We start from the raw sequence: 20,825 nt of genomic DNA, 5'->3' as shown, positions 1-20,825 counted from the left end.
TTATCCTTGATAGCCAAGGTCCATAATCATCTTGTACGATGGGTTGATAGAGTATTGGACGGCAATGACTCTCGGCCTCTTCCCTACCATGTGCGTTCTATACGAAGACCATTCCTGTTAGCTACTGGCAGCAGAGACGGTGGTGATGATCAAGAAGATGGAGACGTAAAAACGCCCCTGCTTCTTTCAATGGGATCTGAACCAACTGTGTTTTCGGTGATCATGAGGAGTGTTCCGTTTGTCCCACAGCAGAGGTTTTATATCTCTGCCAAACAAAGAGATTTACTTCGACAAGAAGATCAATATGATGGCGTATATCAGGTATATACACTTTTTAAGTCTTTTGCATGAGTGTGATAACTCATTCTATTTTACATTTTATTTTTCATAAGTACACCTGCCATAGAAAGATAGATATTCTACAGCTCAGGGGAGGTTGCAGCAGTTGCAGAAGTGTAAGTTAAGACGGTCGTCGTGTTACGGAAGTTACGTTGACAAGAAAAATGAAGTTGATAAGTAAGCCCAGTGATGCCCACTTTGAAAATGTGAACATAGCAATGGACTGTACTTATTCTAGTTTTATTTGTGAAAACCAACCGGAATTGAAGCAAATAATGAATTAATTGTCAGCGGTAAAATCTGACTGTTTACACTGTATCTATTGTGCAAGGTGTGGTGGCCTCATGGTTAATGCGCTTGTCTCTGGATTGAGCGGTCCGGGTTTGAGCTCTGGCCAGGGACTTTGTGTTGTGTTCTTGGGCAAGACACTTTACTCTCACAGTGCCTCTCTCCACCCAGGTGTATAAATGGGTACTGGCAAACTTAATGCTGGGAGTAACCCTGCGATGGACTAGCATCCCATCCAGGGGGGAGTAGAAATACTCCTAGTCGCTTCATGCTACAGAAACCGGGATAAGCTCTGGCCTGATGGGCCACTTGGCTCGTATGCAGATTTTACCTTTTTTATTATCTTTGACCTAGTGGATTGAGGTCACTTGTAACTGACGTAGACTGAGAAATACATCCGATCTGTATGCCTCAAATTTTGTTTCTTCAGGTTTCTTGTAGCACACTTTATTGACCTGGAAATTTAACGCTTGACAACTTTAACTGAATCGCTAATATCATTACAATTGCTCACAACAGGGATCAGAAGACAACAAGGATGGAGGCAAATCAGAGAAATCATATGAGAGAGCTCTGACTGTGAAAGTATCACCAATGCAGTTAGTAGTCTATGTTCTTCTGAGTGTGATATGAGAAAATAAAAACATTTCTGCAAGGAAAAAAAACCATCTAAAAGAATTCTGAAGATAACCACATACCTGCCTCTTATTTACCAAGTGAGGCAACCATACCGGTAGTTGCAGTGACGTGAGGTAAAGGGTAAAAAGCTGGGTCCGTGACTTTGGGTTTCTAATTAGCTAACAAGTCAAGACGATGTCTACTATAAAGACTCTTTTATATCACATTTGAAATTTATTAGCTGAATAATAAGGTGTGTTCCTTTTAAAAATTCTCCCCAGGGTGAAATTTCTTCAGATGAAATCACAGTCGTCAAACCAGCGAAAAGTAGAGAAAAACAAAAAGGACCCCTTCAGGAGAGAAAACAAAGAAAAGTCAATTTACTAGCAGCTCTTATGTAAATCAACTTCTATCAGGGAAACAAGGTTGCAGTAATAAATATCTAACGACTGTTTTGGTCTGCGAGGAGGTTGAAGAGTGTTTAAATTTATTTTGGGAGAAGACAGAGGAAGAACAGAGGGTGTTGATCCTGGACTACCTCTACTTCAATAAGAATACCAAAGATACTGGAAAGCCGTTCAATGAGTACAAAGTGAATGGGAAAGGTGTTTGTCAAGAAGACTGGAAAAGATGTTATGGTATAAGTAATGGAAGGTGAGATATCTCACAATATAAATTACAGTGTGAACAGCTTGCTAACTCAGCCGACTTTGATGTTGTGTGCTTCAAAGTTTACCTTGCTTTAACTTATAGCCCTTTCCAATCGCACTGTGTTTCAGGTTCTTTAATCTCAAGAAAGACTTTGAAAATGGGTGAATGACAGCAGCAAGTGCACGGCCAGGATGCTATGGAAGATCGAAAGCATTTTTATCTGCCAAAATGTGGTTTGAAAAGTTTGCAAAGACAATGGCTGACAGATGCCCAATGAACAGAAAAAGCACCTACCATCCTGTTTGACCAAAGAAAAAGTGTGTTTTTAAAGAAAAGTCTACAGGATGTACGAGGAAGAAATGAAGAAGCGTCGCAAGGATGGTAAACCTCTAGGGTACAGCCAGTTCCGCAACATGTGGAAGGCCAATTTTCAAGATGTTATAATACCAAAGGTATGCTTCAGTTGATATTAATGGACCATAAAAAAGGATTAGCAACAAACAATAGGCTACGCTGTGATTAAGGTACTAACTCTTTTAGCAGCTGTTCGATTTCTGCCAGGTTACAGCCTCTTTCGACGCTTGGTGAGTCCAGCGCCAGATTTCTGGGAATCAACCAGTTTCAATACTGTGACTATGGAAAACATCCTTAAATAAACAGTTCTAATTTAACTAAGATCCTTTGTTCAATGAGTTTTTAAAATACTCAGTAGCTGTTTTAATGACAGGAAAATACAGCTCTCTGAGAATTTGCATTCTTCACACTGTGGGAAACCCCAGAGATCATTTTCAGCCAAACTTAGCATTCTTTATCAAGTCAATAACTAGGTTTTATCGTGTAGCTGGTTTTTGTTTTCAAGCAATCGGCACAGAATGTGCATTATAATGCAACTTAACAGGTAAAGGTCTGTAACAAAATGGAACACGATGCAAGGCGCTGGCATGACTTTATTTTACAAGTGCTCGTTTGAGGGTGCAATCCATCAATCTATTATTGATGGTAAAATAATCTCATTTACCCAGTTGAGTGATTCTGACAAACAGGTCCATGTAGGCAGTTGCGTGATACCCAAAACTAAGTCCACAAACACATTTGTGCAAGGCTGAAAAATACGATTTCTAAAGCGCACACTAGCATGAGGTGATCGTATGCGCTTCACACAAGAATATTCTACAATTCTAAAAATTAGGATCGAATGAAAATAATATGATGATTACAATAACATGGTCTAATCAGATCAAATGTTCAAAAAGCTAACCTAAAAAAGTGAATCCACATAAAACTGATACAGTAAAATTATCTACATTCACAACTGCGACAAATGAAATGACATTAGATTTCATTCCCGTGATTCTGTGCCCCGGATTCCATGCCGGCCATGTTTTTAAACAGAATGTGTAAACGGAATGTGTATGTGGAAAAAATTATCATTTGCTACACTTTGCAGCTCAAGAATTAAGCAATTTTCAGAGAGCACCAGTTGAAGCTTGACACACATCATTTACATCTTACTAGGGGAACCGTTATCCACGAAATTAACCACAATCAAATAAACCGTTGAGATTAGTTTGTTCCAAAACAGTTTTCTCCCTTTACGTGTTTCACATATCGTCCTGTTTCCAGTGGTGCAATTCTCTTCCATCATCGTAGTGGAGATCAGTTCCTTTGTTTATCTCGACATAAATAATCATAAACTTCAGACAACCAGACTAGCAGCATTTGAGAGCAGCAAACTGCAAGAAAAGCAAAATCGAAGCTCGTCTGAAACTACAGATCTTGTCGCTAAGTTCTTGGTGATAGCCCCACCTAGTGAAAACCAGGCTATTTTTCCACCTGGTGAAAAGTACGAAACTCCAGATTTTGTCAATACTGTTTTGTCAATGAGGGAAAAACTTTACCAGTTGCAAGGGGATTTAGGAGATGCGGAGGAACCTACTCAAGTGAAGGATATCCTCAAAAGATGGAAGGCAAGCAACAGCATCATTTATTTTTTGTGAAGGTGAATCCTTCTATGCTCGTGGCATTAGATTATAACTATTGTTACATTAATCTTTGCATGAATCAGGAGTGATAAACACAACTTCTCAAACTCATTAATAATCCATAAGGTCAACTACCAACCACAAGATGTATACCACATCATGTGCATGTGTTTGGATACCCAATGAAAAACGGTATACCACTCTCCAGTAAGAGTGGTATATACCACTAAAATATGCACAATGACAACTTGCACAAAATCAATGAATATTTATTACTCAGAAGTAAGCTTTTACAATGTGTCTCCTTTTGTTTTCAAAGTCACACCCATTCGAGTTGCTTCTTTCATTTCTGCATCCAAAACACGCCGAAATGTCAAACCTAAGAAAGCGAAAGAAAAAAGTAGTATTAAAAACAATGCACACAAGTAGTTTACGCGAACCAAATTTTATCCCCAAAAAATGTAACTTACCTTCGGTCGGACATGTCCAAAGGGTTCAATGCAGCACTTCCATTTACATCAGAAAGGTGGTGCTTCAGTCCGCAAATAATTGAGTACAACTATCGGGAAGGATAATGTTCCCCAGAAGAATTGTTTACTTCTTGAATGAACTTCGACAGCCGGTAGTTGAGACTGCATGCAGGCATATCTGTAATGGCCGTTTCCAAAGTTTGCACTCTTTCTTCAAAGTCTTTCGTGGTAGAAAGACCGCCGGGTTCCAAAGTACAGGACTTCACTAATCGATGCGGTTTCCATTCCTCAAAAACCTTACACAACCATTTGGCTTTATAAGCTGTTGATTTCGGTACTGCATTATCAACACTTTTCTTCTCATCCTCCACACTTTTCGGCTACCGAAATCTCTCGAACGACTTTCTTGCAATATACATCCTGACTGAACGACAACTTGTAAATGGTGGCAACCCCAGCAACTTTCACATCTCAGAATAAATTAAATCGCACCATAAATGCAAATTAATTACGCCAGTAAAAAATATCATTGATATTGAAATTATCGAGGAAGGAATGTTAGACAGCAAACAATTCTAATTGGAAGTCTTTGTTTATTATTTCTTTAAGAGTGATCATGATAAGTTATTTCCAAAACTTGTGCTTCGTGTTTCATTGGGGTATCCAAACACCTTGAAACAATAAAAGCACAAGGCCATAGGCCGAGTGCTTTCATTTGTTTCTCAGTGTTTGGATACCCCAATAAAACACTCGCTCTCGTTTTGGAAATAGTACAGAACGAATTAATCTAAGCTACTTGTTACAGTATCCAAATGGAGAAGTTTGTTGTGGTAGTATGGTGCAGGTAGAGCTTTTACATATATATATTTTTTTAAGATCTTCGTAAATATGAACATATAGCAACCCTCAGCAACCGTAATTTCAGCAAGTTTAAGGAAATTGCGGCCAATGCAAACCGCTGCACGCGATCTGGTTCAATAACGCAGTACATGTTTAAGTGTATCCAGAAGAGAATGACTGAGGATGAAGAGTGTGGCAAATTATGCCAAATTCTGGACGGCGATGCCACTACTGTCACCCATTTGAACAAGGCACCCACAACTGTGAGTAGGTCTAACAGTAAAGGCAAAAATTTACTGTAGAAATACGATTGTCAAGCATTGTTTAATGATTTCTGTCACTGTCCTCCTTTATTGACAGCGAGGACCACAGACAGGTGAGTTTGATGCTGAGTTCAAACACACTAGTTCCGAAATGGATAATGTAAGAATATATTGCACATAGTTTGTCTAACACTTCAGGGCTGGCCCTCACCTACGACTTTGCTAACCATTTGTTGGGTAATCTGCACTAACAGGGGCACATCTAGGAATTTTAGAAACAGCATGCCGTAGCGGTTGTGGCGAGGGTGCAACCTAATGTGATAAACCCTAAAAACGAGGGAGCATTCTATTAACTGGAGAATTGACTCTGTTCTGCCAAAGAGGATGCTGCAATGGAAAAAGACTTTGACCCCATTCTTAGTTTCTATATAGTTATAGGGGAAGCAGTAAAAATTGTTAAATAGTGTTCTCTTTTCTCACGTGGTTATGTCACCAGTCCTGCTATCTCTTCATGGAATCATGTGGTTACTCTCCTGATGGCTATTTTAAACTTCCCATTGATATGACAAATAAACTTATGTTTTATAGCATTGGAGAGAGCAATATGAAAGGGAGGGGAGAAAAAACGAGGACTTGCAAAGAAACATCGAAAAGGTTAGTTTTAAATGCTCTTTGAGGAACCACGTGATGTGTTTCATCCAACTGAGACTGCAAGGCAATTAAAGGGTGGGTGAAGACATTCTAAGAAATTCCTGCTGAAAACCGTCATCACTTAATTAACAATTCGCCACCACTTGTATGCAATGTTCTCTATTTTGAAATATCTTTATAACCATCATTTTTGGCAGTTGCCTGATGATTGCTTCGCAAGAAGCATGAAACTCTGAGTAGCAATAAATAAAAAGTAATAGATGAAAATAATAAATAACATCTAAATGCAAAGAAGTGTTGCAAACATGTAGAGAACAGAAGGGTAACTGGGTGGAGAAAGAAATAGTTTAAGATGATATCTTTCTTATTTCATCAATAAGGGTGACTATGTCTGCATAAATATCCTGCTTTTCAAGATTGAAGAATAAAAGACTATTTTTAACTTAAAAGCGTGTATTGGAAGTTTTCTCTAATTATCAGGGATACAGTTCCAAATTCATAAAAAATTATATAATTTATACATGTCTGGATTTATGAAAACAGTGTTAATGAAATCAAGCAGTTTTTATTTATTTTGTAGTATTATTCTTTATTTATTTATCTTTTTGCTTTCCTTATGGCAACCACTTGTAAATCTTACCTAGCATAAAATGTCGAGCACTTCTTGCTGCATGTTTCATTTATTTCTCTATTTTTTTTATTATTCAGCGCTACCCCCCTCCCCTTTTCAATCGGTGTAAAGTTTAGCTCAGACTACACTCGTCTGAATTTCAGTTCATGCGGTGACTCTGAGAAGGAGCCAACCGATCATCGTTCTGTATTTGCTGTCTAAAGGAAGTCTGCCCCAGGACATCATTAAGTCCAATGAAGGCGCAAGTCTAACGATTTGCTAGCAAGTGTCGTGCATTGTCGTACGTGAGGTGGGCCTGAGATGTGTAAACTGAACAAGTCGCATTTAGTCCCGTAACAGTAGGCCGTTTGCCCTGTGGCGATAATGTTGTGCTTGCTTTAGACAGCAAAAATCTTTAGCCACATCAATTTAGGGCTTAGACATGCAATGGACTAGACATTTCTAGCTACCGTTGGCATTATTTGCTCTAAACTTTGATGAGGCTAAAGACTTAGAAAAAATCTTTCGAAATCTGGATACGGCCATTCCGCCATCAGGGACATTGCTATTTGTGAGCAAAACATGGCCACCAGCAGAGTGAAGAACATGAGTTCAAGCGCTGATCATGAATAGAATTTCCTTGTTTTATCAATTTTAGGCGTTCTTGGCTTAGTTAACTATCAGAGCTGTCTGTGATTCGCTAGCACGAAAGAAATTTATTTGCGTGGCTTCCAGGTGATAATTGACGTAATGACATCATGTCAAGTGTTCGCTTACTGCTAACTATGGCCTCGTTTGTTTGAAGTTCAATCAATTCTCGATGTAGGAAGCTCTTGTTCAGTCCATTTAGGATGATGCAGGCCTTTAGAAAACGATAGATTAGCCCTCTGCTGTGGTTTTGATATCTGTATGTGTGTTGATTTAGACTCCAATTTCATGTTAAAAGCACTCTTAATTAAATTGTACAATTCATGATTCAATGAAAGGACGGTGAATTTAGTCTTCCTGGCCTCAAAAGACATACAGGAGAGTTATTTGCTGTTATTTGAGCTACGATAAGCCTTCAAACACTTGCATAGACATGGTATGGACTCTATTAAGAGTACACAAGGTAGAGAGCACTTTCAGTACATGGCCATATTTATCTACACTTTCTGACCGATTTTCCAAAAACATGCCCACTATTTTGGTGCAAAGTCTTTAACATGGTTTTCATAAATCCGGACATACATGTATACATATTTTGGTTTTCACTTGTGTGTTAGCTCCAGGCCAGTCTCTCTAAGCAATCGCAGGTTTGTCCCATAAAAATACTTCACATTATGTTCCCTTCAATCTTCTTGAGAGAAAGACAGTAACCGTTTAGACTATTCCGCCTTTAATATTTTTAGGTAATCAGTAGATTGCAAGATGAACTGTCGTCCACAAAAGCCAACCTGGATCAAACACTGTTTTTCAAAGTGAATGATGAGTTGGTAGGTCCCAATTTTTTTTTCTGTCCCTCTCAAGTTTCTGGCAAATCCTGGGATAAAAATCCCAAAACCTGGCATTTCTTGCCAATTCGCAGAGCAAAGTATTTACCGACATTCCCAAAACAGCCTCTGTTAGAGGTGCCACCCCTCGTAACTAATGTTCAGGATTTCGCTGACTGATATAATTGTATGAATTGATTACAGGAAATACTGAGCAAGGGAAACTGAAGACTGAAAACTCAAGAGTGTGGGTTAAGGTAACACTTTGCTCTCAATGGTCTATGCTTGGTCTCTTATTTGATTAGTAGACGTTTCGTCTCTCTGGATCAACAGAAAACAGGTCAATTAGGAATAGTAACACCAGATTATGAACTGCAATTTTTGTGTACCTACATTAATGAAACATTGCATCTTGTACTAACCCAGGCGGTTATCACACTCATTGAGAAAAAAGACCAAGATTGCTGTGATCTTAAAAACTGGAGGCCAATCTCCCTACTGAACATTGATGCGAAGATAGCTTCAATAGTTATTGCCGAAAGAATGAAGCATCTTTTACCTGGATTAATTCACCTTATTATATAGCTAGCTCCGCGAGCGGGCAAGATGAATCAAATCCTGCGCTGTGATTGGCTACCCGAGCGGGCAAGATGGAGCTATCTTGCCCGCTCGGGACTACCCGCCGTGTCCCGCGAGAAAAATTTCCCCGAAAGCAATATAATAAATCCTTTATTGACCAAGCTTGTTCGGCCAAGATGGCTGGATGTTGGCCTCGTTCTTTTTTTGCGAGTTTATGGACCTCGACTCCGTCTCGGTCCATAAACACGCAAAAAAAGAACTTGGCCAATATCCAGCCATCTTGACCTCACACTTGGTCAATAACCCATATATAATCAATCAGGATATATTCCAGGTAGAAATATTAGCAAAAATATACGTTCAATTCTGGATATAATTGAACATATGAAAGTTAAGAAACTACCTGGTCTTTTATTATTTATTGATTTTGAAAAAGCCTTCGATAGCTTAGAATGGGACGTCCTTGAAAAATGTTTAGAAAAATTCAATTTTGGACCAGATTTTAGAAAATGGGTTCATATCCTCTACAACGACGTTCAAAGTTGCATTATAAACAATGGCTTATGCTCTCACTACTTCCATATAAAACGTGGAGTAAGGCAAGGGGACCCCCTCTTGCCTTACCTTTTTGTCACCACAGTGGAAATCCTAGCGATTGCTATCAAAATCAAGAAAATATTAAAGGAATAACTATAGCTGGTTTAGAAACTAAATTGTTGCAATTTGCCGATGACAACTGCTGTCCTATCAGACTTGGACTCAGCGTGAGCCTTGTTTGGATTGCTTGAACTTTTTGAGAAAGCATCTGGACTTAAACTAAATGTAACAAAAACAGAAGCAATGTGGATTGGGTCACTTCAGGTCAAGTGTAAAATGTGCGTCAAACTTTTAGGAATGTATATTACATATGATGTACAAATATTAGTAGAAAAAAAACTTCAAACAGAGGTTGAAAAAAATTAAAAACACAATAAATCTATGGAAGTCAAGAGGATTATCAATTTACGGGAAGGTAAATATTATTAAAACACTTTTATTTCCAAAAATGATCTATCCTAGTTTGGTGATATGTACTCTGTATGAAGTCATAAAAGTATTTTGTGGAATGGTAACAACAAGGCTATCTGACTTTGAACATTTGCACCCTAAGACCAAGGCGGCCTTAAAATGTTAGATTATGATAATATGGTTAAGGCTTTGAGACTAAGCTGGTTAAAACGAATAGTCGACCCAAATTACTTTGGTTTCTGGAGGTCTTATCTTGATCATCTTTTGGTAAACAGAGGAAGGTTATTTTTAATTCAGTGCAATTACAATATCAACTGATTAACAATTTCTGCAACTTTCAATCGAGAACTTTGGATTGGTGGTCAAAATTAAGAGAAATCAAGGAACAACAAAGAAATAACGATTGATGGCAAAACTGTCTTCTATAAACAATTCTTTGATAATAATATCATATACACAACTCGTCTGCTTTATGAGATGACAAATATTGAGTCTTTCAATGTCGTCAGGGATGCAGGACTGAAGAACTCCAACTTCTTAGTATGGACAGGTCTAAGGCAATCAGTTCCACTGAAACTGCATGTTCATGAGCCCAACTTCGAGAATATCCTTGATTTAGAAAAATTTAAGTGTCATGATTATTATCATCTTCTTATAAAGCAAAAATATGAAAAACCAAATAAATGGGCCAAGTTGAGAGAAGAATTTAATCTAGAGGAAACGCAACTTTCGGAGGCATTCATGATGCCACTGAGAGTTGCAAATGAACCTTATGTACGTTCTTTTCAGTAAAGATAAAGAATGCGATCCCACCGATGCGTCGGCCGACACATCACTGACACACTACCGACGCGTTGGTCGGCACATTGTCGATGCGTCGGTCGACACACTACCGACACGTCGGCCGACACTCTACCAACGTGTTGGTCGAAATATTTTCCCTTTTTAACTATTATTTTGTTATTTCTTTCAGTTGGAAGCAAGAACAACTTCATAAGAAAGGACAAAAACGTGATAGCTAAATAGCCGCCATTTTTAAAATGAAACACTAGTACTGAGGTCGTCTCGATGTTTTGTCAAGGGTCGGTTACCAAAGGGAGTTTATTAGCAAGTCGGCCGACATATTGATCTCACCAACATGTTTATTTTTCGTTCATTCGGAAGTTTATACTCTTTATTGATCATCGACTTTTTAATATGTGGTGGCTCCTAAAGGAGCCACTTTTAATTGCAATTTTACTGCAGTGGAAACTGTTCAGCGATGTCTTCCAGCAACTGCTCAAATGCTCGGTCTTTCCTGAAGTTCCGGAACCAGGTTAGGCTCGAATTAAACCAATCACCGTTGCGGAAAAACAGCGAATCATGACGCTTCTTATTAAACCAATCGAATACAAGGAAAAACGGTAATTAATGCGGATCAAGTTAGGATTGAATTAAACCAATCACCGTTGCGGAAAAACAGTGAATCACGACGCTTATTAAACCAATGATATGAAAGGAACATGTTATTTAATGTGACAACTCAATTAACTTAACACCATTAGCATCTATTTGCAACTACGCTCTCTATACTCAACTATGTCTCAACATGTAACTAAGTGTACTGTCTGCGGACAATCTGGTCATACAAGAATCCACTGTTTAGTGATGTGTGGTTCTTGTAGTGGCGACAGTCGCAAATGTGACTGTGAGCAGCCACCAGCGAAAAAACAGAAGACCAAGAGGGGAAGGAGGGCAGCAGAAAAGGAGCAGCCGCAGGTAGCCACAGCCCCAGGGTCTCCAGAAGCTGAGCCTAACTACAGATCCATTTGTCAACAGCTGAGCAGAAAAATCAACAACTTGGCAAGGCCTACCAAGATCTGAAGGCCCAATTCGATGAGCTTGAAGACAGTTGCCAAGAGAGGGAGGAGCAGATAGCTCAGGCTCAACAGGACGCTGACAAGATGGCAGACTTGGTTCGGCAGAATGAACAGCGTATCGCCGCTTACAAAGAGCAGTTGAAAGAAAGAGATGACCGTATTAAGGCCCTGGAGCAGCAGCTACGAACTTTGCAGAACTCCTCAGAGCCATCAACTGGAACTAATCATGAAGCTGCTGTGAAGGTCAACCGGAACGACCTTGCGGAAATCCATCGATGATACGCAGCGGTGCTCTCAACCCTGAATGAAAAGAAATGTAGCCTGAACAACGTTTGCAGACTCGCACGCACAGCATGCAGCACAATCAGAGACTTTCTCGGCATAGCGGAGCTGCAAATTGTCAACGAAGTGACATACAAAAGCACCTTGGAGAGGCTGGGAGACCTGAAACTTTCAGTGAAAAGGATCGAGCAGGAGTGTCGAAGGCAGCTGGGTGATCTGTTGCCGTTGATGAAACGACTTCGCATCACAAAGAAGCTGTTACCGCTGGCATTGGAGGATGCCTTCTATTCGTAGAGGTCTCTGTCAACAACAACAAAAAAACGGCTCCTTTAGGAGCCACCAAGTTTGAAAAAGTCAATGAGCAACTCAATAAAGTTTAGCTTAATAAATAGAGATAAAGTCTCCGTCGATGTGTCGCTCAACAGTCGGCCAACGCGTTGCCCGACAGTCAGCTAACGTGTTTGCCGAAGTGAGAACTAGGTTCTAATAACAGTTGTCGTAATGGGAACTGGGTTCTAAGAGCATGAAAAACAAGATGGCGGTCAAAAGTAAACTTCTTATTTTCATATCATAGTGAAAGTTTTCCATCGAAGGCATTTCAGTTCAGTTTGGAAAAGGTACGTTTAGCCTTGCAATAATTCAAAAAGGCTCAAATGAGTCACCGACACGCCACCGATGCACCACCGACGCAGCTTGTATGTTACAAGGTTAAAAAGTGGCTGACGCATTGGTCGACTGTCGGCCGACAGTCAGCCGACAGTTGACCGACGCGTCGGTAGGATCAGATTCTTTACATTTACCTTCTTTTCAGTATAAAGTACTGAATTCTATTCTATATACAAGTGAATTACTTTGTAAGATAGGCCATATTTCTGACCCCGACTGCTCCCTCTGTCATCAGACTACTGAGACCATATCTCATATTTTCTTTGACTGTTCTTCTTCTACTTCGTTTTGGAATGAGATGTGAAAAAATTTTAAATAAACTTAATAGTTGCGTTTGCCTCTCTTTAGAATATTGCGAGATTATTTTAGGATTTTTAATGGGGGAGATGGATCTGCTAAACTATATAATCATTTTAGGAAAAAGGTACTTGTGGACTTGCCGGTGTGAAGAAACGAAACCATCTTTCAGTGACTTTGAAAGAATTTTATTAAAGAAATATCAAACCGAAAAGTATATTTCCTTTAAATCGAATAACATCAATCTGTTTAAGAAAACATGGAGAATTTTTGAGGAATTGTTTCTTTTAAACACTTAAGGAAAAAAATTGTACAAGTACTGTAAGTATAAGTAGTATAAGTAACAAGTATATTGTAAGTGTAAATGTAATTATAACATCAGTAATGTAAGTAGTGTAAGTGTTCAAGTTATAAAAATAGAGTTCACTCAAGTATTACTGGGTTGTGATAAGTGCTAGTATGAGAGGTTGATGAGGCATGACCTTCTAACATGATTTCAACATGACTTGTCTAAAAAAAAATCCTGTACTAACCCGCTATATCCAAAGCTAGTTTGCTGAATGGTATCTTCTCAAGACTTAGTTTATGACAGGCGGAAATATTAATTAAATCAGTTGTCTTGGTTCTTAGGGCCAAACCAAGAGTAAACGAAAAACCACCCAGACAACAGGGAAAATGACAAAAAAGTCAACTGAAGTAAGCTTATCCATATTTGATTTTATTTACAATCTATCTTGCTCCTTTGGGAGAGGCTGAGATGCCTATAAAATGTTAGTTTCCCTTACGTGCTGCAGATAACCTTATCGTCAGGCAAGAAGCTCTTGCTTTACGACCAGTACTCTTCTAGCGTTGTTCTCTCCTCGTCACCAGAATCAACAGTGGGAGCCCCAGTAGACGCCATACCGATACCTTTTGTAGTAAGGGTTGCCTTTATACATTGCTACCATTACATCTACGTAACTCACATGACAACCAAAGTTAAAAGGAGCAACTAATACACCCCACAAGAAGTGTCATGCAATCTGTAAGGGTCGATTTACTCTCCTTTACTAGATAAATGTTGACGAAGGACAACAAGTTCATGGAAACTGCACAGGAATCGAGAAGCAGCTAATACCACTTGTGAGTAAAATATTTGCTACGTAATTGAGTGCTTGCCATGTAGTAACCTTTTCATTTTTGCCTTTTATAGCGACACACATTTGTACCAAATAGAAGTCCCTTTCACAAATTCCTGTGAAGGAAGGGTCTGTGTCACTTTTGAAGAAAATCTAATCTGCTTCATTTTCAGACAAGAAAGTCAAAGAAATCCATAAATACTGAGTAGTAAAGGTGTCTGGCTAGGGAAATATTTGGTCGAGGGCTGAGTGATCTTTATAGATGACCATAGGAACCGATTTAAAATTTTGTATGTAATAACCAACTGCGAGCGTCTCTACTATGCATTGGCAGGATGTACGAACATTAACGCAATAGGCTGTACTAGCTTTCATCTCTGGTTCTTTAACTTTGTTATTCTAGTGTTTTTTCTTTTGTACAGCAAAGGCTAGTCCATGGCACCTCCTGGTCCCAACTCGGACGTTCTAACGAACCAACCACCTTAGCTCTCTAGCATTGAGATTGGGAGTGGCAGACAAATATATAGTGTCATAAACCATGCCACTGTTACTAGTGAGCCCATATAGCTGTAGCGCAATTGTCTTTGACTACCTATTGTTGTCATTGCTTTTAAGAGTACCTCCACACCCCTGAAGGAAATGAAAGTTGAGTCACCTGAAGAGCCAGAATCAGTGAGTCATCTGTTTGAATATTGCTGTCAACTTAACATATGTCCGATTCCTTCAGCAGATGTCCCATAAAGACACCAATAATATGACGCCACCACAAACGGTGGAGACGAGAGGGGTCCAAGAATTGGACGTTTCAGAAAGAAAAGAAGAACAGGAACCTACAAAAAGCCAAGAGGTAAACCGATGAACGGCTACGTAGAAAGGAATGAATTATGTTGATCTCACAAATGGTTTATATGTTCACTACTGATGAGCTGTTTTCCTTTGCAGGTATCCAGTGGCATGTTTGTCACTGCTGCATACAGTAACTGCGATTGTTTCTTTCTGGGGAGAGTGCTGAAGGTGGAAGATGGCATTTTTTCGGTAACGTCTTTGGAACAAATTGATCAAAAAAATGGTGTGTTCGGTAGGCCCGCTCAGGCAACAATGGAGACTGTGGACACCGAAGAGGTGTTCATCACTGACCTAGAAGCCGAGGAAGCTGATACAGACCGACTAACATTCCCCAGAATACGGGAAGTCCAAGAAGCATTCCCTCAGTGCAAAGAGGCACTAGTAAAAAGACTAAATATTTCTGAGGTAATCACCATCATTTGATAGCTGACATAAAAAGCCTAAAAATGTGTTACTGGGAGTTACCAAGGATTGGCTGCCCAAAGAGAACTAAAGTAAAAGGAATTCAACTCTATTAGTCATTTGATTTGCTTTTGTAATGAGGTCGTTTTCAAGCGTATTACCACAATTTCACCCTTTTACAATTTGGCAAAAATTCGTTTTCGTCAGGTTCAAGCCATAAGGAATGACACTTCCACCCCTTACCACACTTTCAAAACTGGTGTTACTTGGAAGGATATCAAGACACTGCAATTAGGGATGCCGGACATCCACGAATCTTTAATGGTGTCTATTTGGGCCATCAACACCCTGGAAATTGGATGGCTAAATGATTCACTAAGTAGGATTTTACTGATAAAAAACAGCTGATGCACAGTTAACTACGCATCCATTTAATGCAAAAGGAGCAAGATCCTGGCGCTCTCCTGATTTTCAGTTTTGCTTTATAGAAACAAATGCAGAACAAATTCACACCTTTTTTATCTTTGGGAGTTTCTAATAGTCTTTTTTAAGACTGGGCTGAGTATGATGGCCGACGGACATATCTTCGCGGCTCCGTAACTTGACATCTATGTGGAGGCCGTGTTCCCTAAAATATTGCTTTAGTGCAAAGCAAGACGTTATATTTGGAGAAAAAACCTACACTAGTGAAGCCGTGGCTAATTTCGATACACTTCCTATCGCTGATGCATGGCAAAGCGTGCTGAGCGATCAACAGGCTCTACGTCCTCGACGAACTCTCCGCCTTCACCGAAGAGAAATAAATTTCACAGCAAAGAAATGGAAGACGGCAAGACTCTCAAAACTCCAGTCACACTCTTGCAATTGCTGGACAAGCTAAATCACATTGACAACAGAATGGAAGATCGTTTCGGAAGCTTAAGAACAGAAATGGCAAACCTAAGGTGTGAACTCAAGGCAAAGATCGAAGGTGTCAAAATCACAATGAAAGAAATGGAGAAATCACTGGAGGCTGTGTGGGATGCCATCGGAGATATCCAAGAAGAATTAAAGGCCAGTTGTGCTTCAAGAAAAAAGCTTCAAACCGACTTGGACAGCTAGAGTGCCGAAATAGTACAACTCAATAGAAGACAGTCACAACTTGACAACCAACGCAAAGAAATAGAGTATCTTAAAACAAAGCTGGCAGAGGAACAGGAAAAAGTAATTGCTCTTGAAACTTATTCAAGAAGAGAGAACCTACGATTTATGAATATTCCAGAAGAACCCGGCGAAAATTGTATCAACACAATTCACGATTTAATCGAAAACAAACTTAACATTAACACAGAACACATGCAGCTACAGGCGGCCCACAGAGTTGGAAAAGCTCGATCCAACGACGTCGACAAGGCTTCTCCAAGGCCAGTAATTGTTAGATTTCTGCTGAGAGATGATAGAGAGAAAGTTCTAAAGGCAAAGAATAAACTGAAGAGCTCAGAAAATTACAAAGACGTCTACATTATGCAAGATTACATGAGAGCATCCAGATGGAGAGGAAAACTCTCATCAAAGCCATGTTCAAGGCCAAGGAAAAAGGTTTGAATGCCAAAGTAGTAGACAGAAATCTCATGGTGAACAATGCAGTTTACCATGTAGACAATATTCCTACCGAATTTAAATCTCCTTAAATAATTGTTATTAGTTAACATACGTGACCTTTTCTGTCTTGCTGCAAAATACAACACAAATAGGAATTCAAAACACAGGTCGTTATGTGCTACTCGGTTTACGGTTATATATTCAAGAGAGTCTGTCCATTTAGTCAGTTTATAATACAGCTCCACTGCCCTCCTTTGCTGATTCGGCTCTCGGCAAAGTAGTTTCACCACGCTAGTTTTACCCACAAACTGGCGGTTTTCTGTCGCTCATGTGTGTTTAGTATTTTTGTAGTTTTTAAAATTTTTGTTCGCGCGTTAATATTTCTTCTACAGGTCTCTTGGCAACTATCTAGTAATGCAGTAATACCTACAAGTAAGCATCTATACTTAATCTTGGAAGAAACAACTACGCATTTTCTCAATTGCTTAAGCCAAGCTTCAAGGATAGCATAATCTTATTACAATCCAAATATGGGTCAAATATCACAACTCGGATTACCATGAAGTCTTCCCTAAAATCAGTAGGAAAAAAAATCACATAATAACAGGATATGACAACACCGTTTAAAGCTTCGTTTTGCTCACTCAATGCAAGAGGTTTAAACCAATCAAGAAAAAGAAGGCAACTTTTCAGATGGCTCCACAATTATAAATTTGATGTGATCTTCCTACAAAAAACTTACTCTATGGCAAATGTAGAAGCAATGTGGAAGTCAGAATGGGGAGGGAATCTTTTCTTTAGCCATGGGACAAATCATTCAAAAGGCATTGCAATCCTTTTTAATCCGAAATTAGATGTTCGCATTGAAAACATTATAGCTGATAAAGAAGGAAGGTATATACTGCTAGAAGTCTCACTGTATGATTCTACGTTTTTACTTTGCAATATTTACAGCCCAAACGATAATAACAGTCAAAAAACATTTTTTTCGAAGCTCAATGACACCCTTTGAGAATACACTGATATGCAAATTGTTCTAGGGGGCGACTTTAATTGTGCCCTAGCACCTATAGACAAAACTGGCGGAACTTCTATTGAAAGGAAAAAAGTAGTAATTAGCGAAATCAAACATTTATGCAAAACCTACAACCCAACATGTGTGGAGGTGTCAAAACCCCAATCAGTCACAATACACGTGGCATAATAATTCTCTAAAAATACAATGCAGGCTGGATTACTGGCTTGTCAAACTCTGTGAAAGACTCTACGATTGTTAATTACACATTGTCTGATCACTCCGCAATTATTCTTAATCCGCAATCAAAGGAATATATTCAACGAGGCCTGGGATTTTGGAAAATAAACAACTCTCTGCTGGGTGATGAAAAATTCATACAGGAACTCTCTAACAGGATACCAGATTTCAAAACAAAGCACAACTATCTAGACGATAAAGGTCTTTACTGGAACATGATAAAGATGGAAGTGAGAGGCTTCTGTGTCCAATATACAAAATGGAAAAATAGAGACCGCAGAAATACAGAAAAAAAGCTTCAAGCCCAAATTGACCATTTGATGAACTTGCTGAAGACGGAGCGATCAAAAGAGAGCATTTTAAAACTTTGTTGTCGCAGAATATCGAACAAAAGGCGCAATAATAAGAAGCAGAACACACTGGCATGAACAAGGCGAAAAGAACACTAAGTATTTCTTTAATTTAGAAAAAAGACAGCATTTTAAGACGCATATTTCCAAATTGAAGACAAACGATGATAGAGAAATCACTTCTCCGAATGCAATCCTAGAACAAGGAAAGATGTTCTATAAAGATCTCTATACTGGAGTGCCGTGTAACACTTCGAAGTACAAACAAGCTAGATGAAACTAAAAAATGAACTAGAGCTCCCACTCACTAACGAAGAATGCCTTCATATTTTAGAGCAGTGCACCAAGGGCAAATGCCCTGGAACCGACGGACTTTCAGTAGAGTTCTATTTACATTTTTGGCCGATGCTGGGTGAAGAGTTGGTACAAAGTCTAAATTACGGGTTCGAACAACAACATTTAAATATAACGCAAAAGCAAGGAATTATCAAAGTAATACCCAAAAAACGAAAGGATAAATCATACCTTGAAAACTGGAGACCACTAACACTACTTAATGTTGATTCCAAAATTGCAACTAAAGCCATAGCTCATAGGATTTCAAAAGTTCTTCCCAGAATAATCAATGACTGTTGTAATATTAACTTGTGGGTACCCCTCTGTGGAGACCCTTACGTTTTCGTGGGCCGCCCCACATCTCGCGAACATGTGAGTTGGCTTATGTTGGACATTGTGTTGACAGTGTTTAACGTTGCGTTGAGTATTTGAGCCTTATCTAAAGCTATCTTACAACATGGTGTCAGAAGTGAAAATCTTTTAGAGATTACAAGGAGTTTATCAGGGCTTGGCTGAGTTACAAACCGCGATGGCTGAGCGAGATATGAGAACTCCAGGTCTTTGGTGCTTGATGCAAACGCAGCGGACAACTGGAGAAAGTTTTTAATGCAGCTTGAAATTTATCTTGTGGGGAAAAGCAAAGATGACAAACCGGACAAATTGAAGGTAAACATGTTACTTCACTGTGCTGGACCCGAAGCGATTGAAGAATATAGTCATTTTGTTTACAATGCTGGAGAAGACAAAGAATGTTATGTGGATGTTTGCAGCAAAATTAAGGCACTCTGTGAGGGAGCAAGGAATGTCATTTATGAGAGGTTAGTGTTTAATAAGCGTAACCAGAAAGAGGGAGAGTGAGTCGATAACTTTGTCAGCGAACTGAAACGGTTGTCGCTAACATGTGAATTTGGCGAACTGCGAGATTCGCTAATAAGAGATCGAATTGTGGGAGGTGTATTATCTGATGAGCTGAGAGGGGAACTGCTAAAGAAACCTGATCTAACCCTACAGAAGGCTCATGATTATTGTCGTACCTTTGAAGCCTCAGAATTACAAAAATTCAAGTTCAACATTCAAGCGAGTGCTGGAACTGAGCATTCATTAGGAATTCAGCCTGTTAGAAAGTCAAAAGAAGCTGACAAGACAGCTGCTCGTTCTTGTAAGTTTTGTGGTTACAAGCACCCATTTACTCAACCATCTCGTTGTCCCGCATTTGGAAAACAGTGCTTAAAGTGTAAGAAAGAAGGTCATTTTGCCCAAGTGTGCCCAGGGAATGTAAAAGAAGGTTTGAAAGTTGATTTAGTGCAACAAGAAAGTCCACCAGACCTGGACACTCAGAATATGAATAAGGAGGTACATACCTATTTTGGATCTATTGAACTGGACAGTGTGTCCGATTCCAGGAAATCAACAAAGAGCCTTATCACTCTTAAGATTGAAGGGCAGAATGTTGAAGTAAAAGCAGACACAGGTGCAGAGGATACCATCATACCCTTTCATCTGTATAAGAAAATCTCCAAAAAACCTCTCCAAAAGATTCAGCAACCCTCGAAAGGCTGGCTTGCAACTAAGCCCATTCATCCAAAAGGCTGTGTACGCCTTCAAACTCAATACAAGAATCATCAAATGAACCTCTTGTACCTTGTTGTTGACAGGAACTTTACACCCTTATTGGGATGTGATGCCTGCTTGGATTTAGAAGTCCTTCAGTTTATGAATCTCCAACTGATAGATACACCAGTACCTAATCCAGCCATGCCGGATACGCCAAGAGCACGTGGAGACCAGACCATCTTCCAGAAGGACCCAATATTGAGGGAGTATCCAGATTGTTTCAGTGACAAACCCGGCACACTTCCAAACAAAGTACATCTGGAAGTTGATGCTTCAGTACCCCCAGTTGTTCATCCTCCCAGGAAAATTCCAGTTGCTATGCTGGAGCCAGCACGAGAGAAACTCAAAGAGATGGAAGAAGATGGTATTATCGTGAAAGAGGATGAGCCTACGTCGTGGGTCTCATCAATGCTAGTTATTGACAAAAGAAAGGTGAAGGATAAAAGAA

At 39.4% G+C, this 20,825-nt stretch overlaps 2 protein-coding genes and 1 pseudogene across 2 annotated transcripts; all 3 read left to right on the top strand.

Annotated features, from left to right (window-relative positions):
• The first annotated feature begins 222 nt into the window (after nt 1-222).
• Nucleotides 223-15,649, top strand: LOC149099442 (uncharacterized). Its single transcript, XM_089276837.1, has 16 exons — nt 223-321; nt 1,147-1,249; nt 1,662-1,899; nt 2,228-2,348; nt 3,597-3,863; nt 5,549-5,611; nt 6,040-6,105; nt 8,104-8,191; nt 8,389-8,441; nt 13,506-13,571; nt 13,670-13,852; nt 13,929-13,997; nt 14,609-14,665; nt 14,721-14,840; nt 14,936-15,244; nt 15,449-15,649. The coding sequence occupies exons 1-16, from the start codon at nt 223-225 to the stop codon at nt 15,647-15,649; spliced, it is 2,103 nt and encodes a 700-aa protein (XP_089132963.1).
• Nucleotides 11,266-12,257, top strand: LOC149099443 (uncharacterized). The gene is given in 3 exon segments (XM_089277949.1): nt 11,266-11,522; nt 11,555-11,873; nt 11,943-12,257. Coding segments are annotated over 3 exon segments (756 nt in total). The 5' UTR covers nt 11,266-11,349; the 3' UTR covers nt 12,207-12,257.
• A 3,643-nt stretch (nt 15,650-19,292) lies between the features above and the next one.
• LOC149099441 (uncharacterized) lies at nt 19,293-20,231 on the top strand (annotated as a pseudogene).
• Nucleotides 20,232-20,825: the final 594 nt, after the last annotated feature.

This window comes from Orbicella faveolata, unplaced genomic scaffold (assembly GCF_042242905.1).
Source record: "Orbicella faveolata isolate gen_17 unplaced genomic scaffold, um_ofav_v1 contig_46, whole genome shotgun sequence".
In the NCBI taxonomy this organism is placed as follows: Eukaryota; Metazoa; Cnidaria; class Anthozoa; order Scleractinia; family Merulinidae; genus Orbicella; species Orbicella faveolata.
Note: the sequence above shows the minus strand (reverse complement) of the source record. Positions and strands in the feature narration are given on the sequence as shown.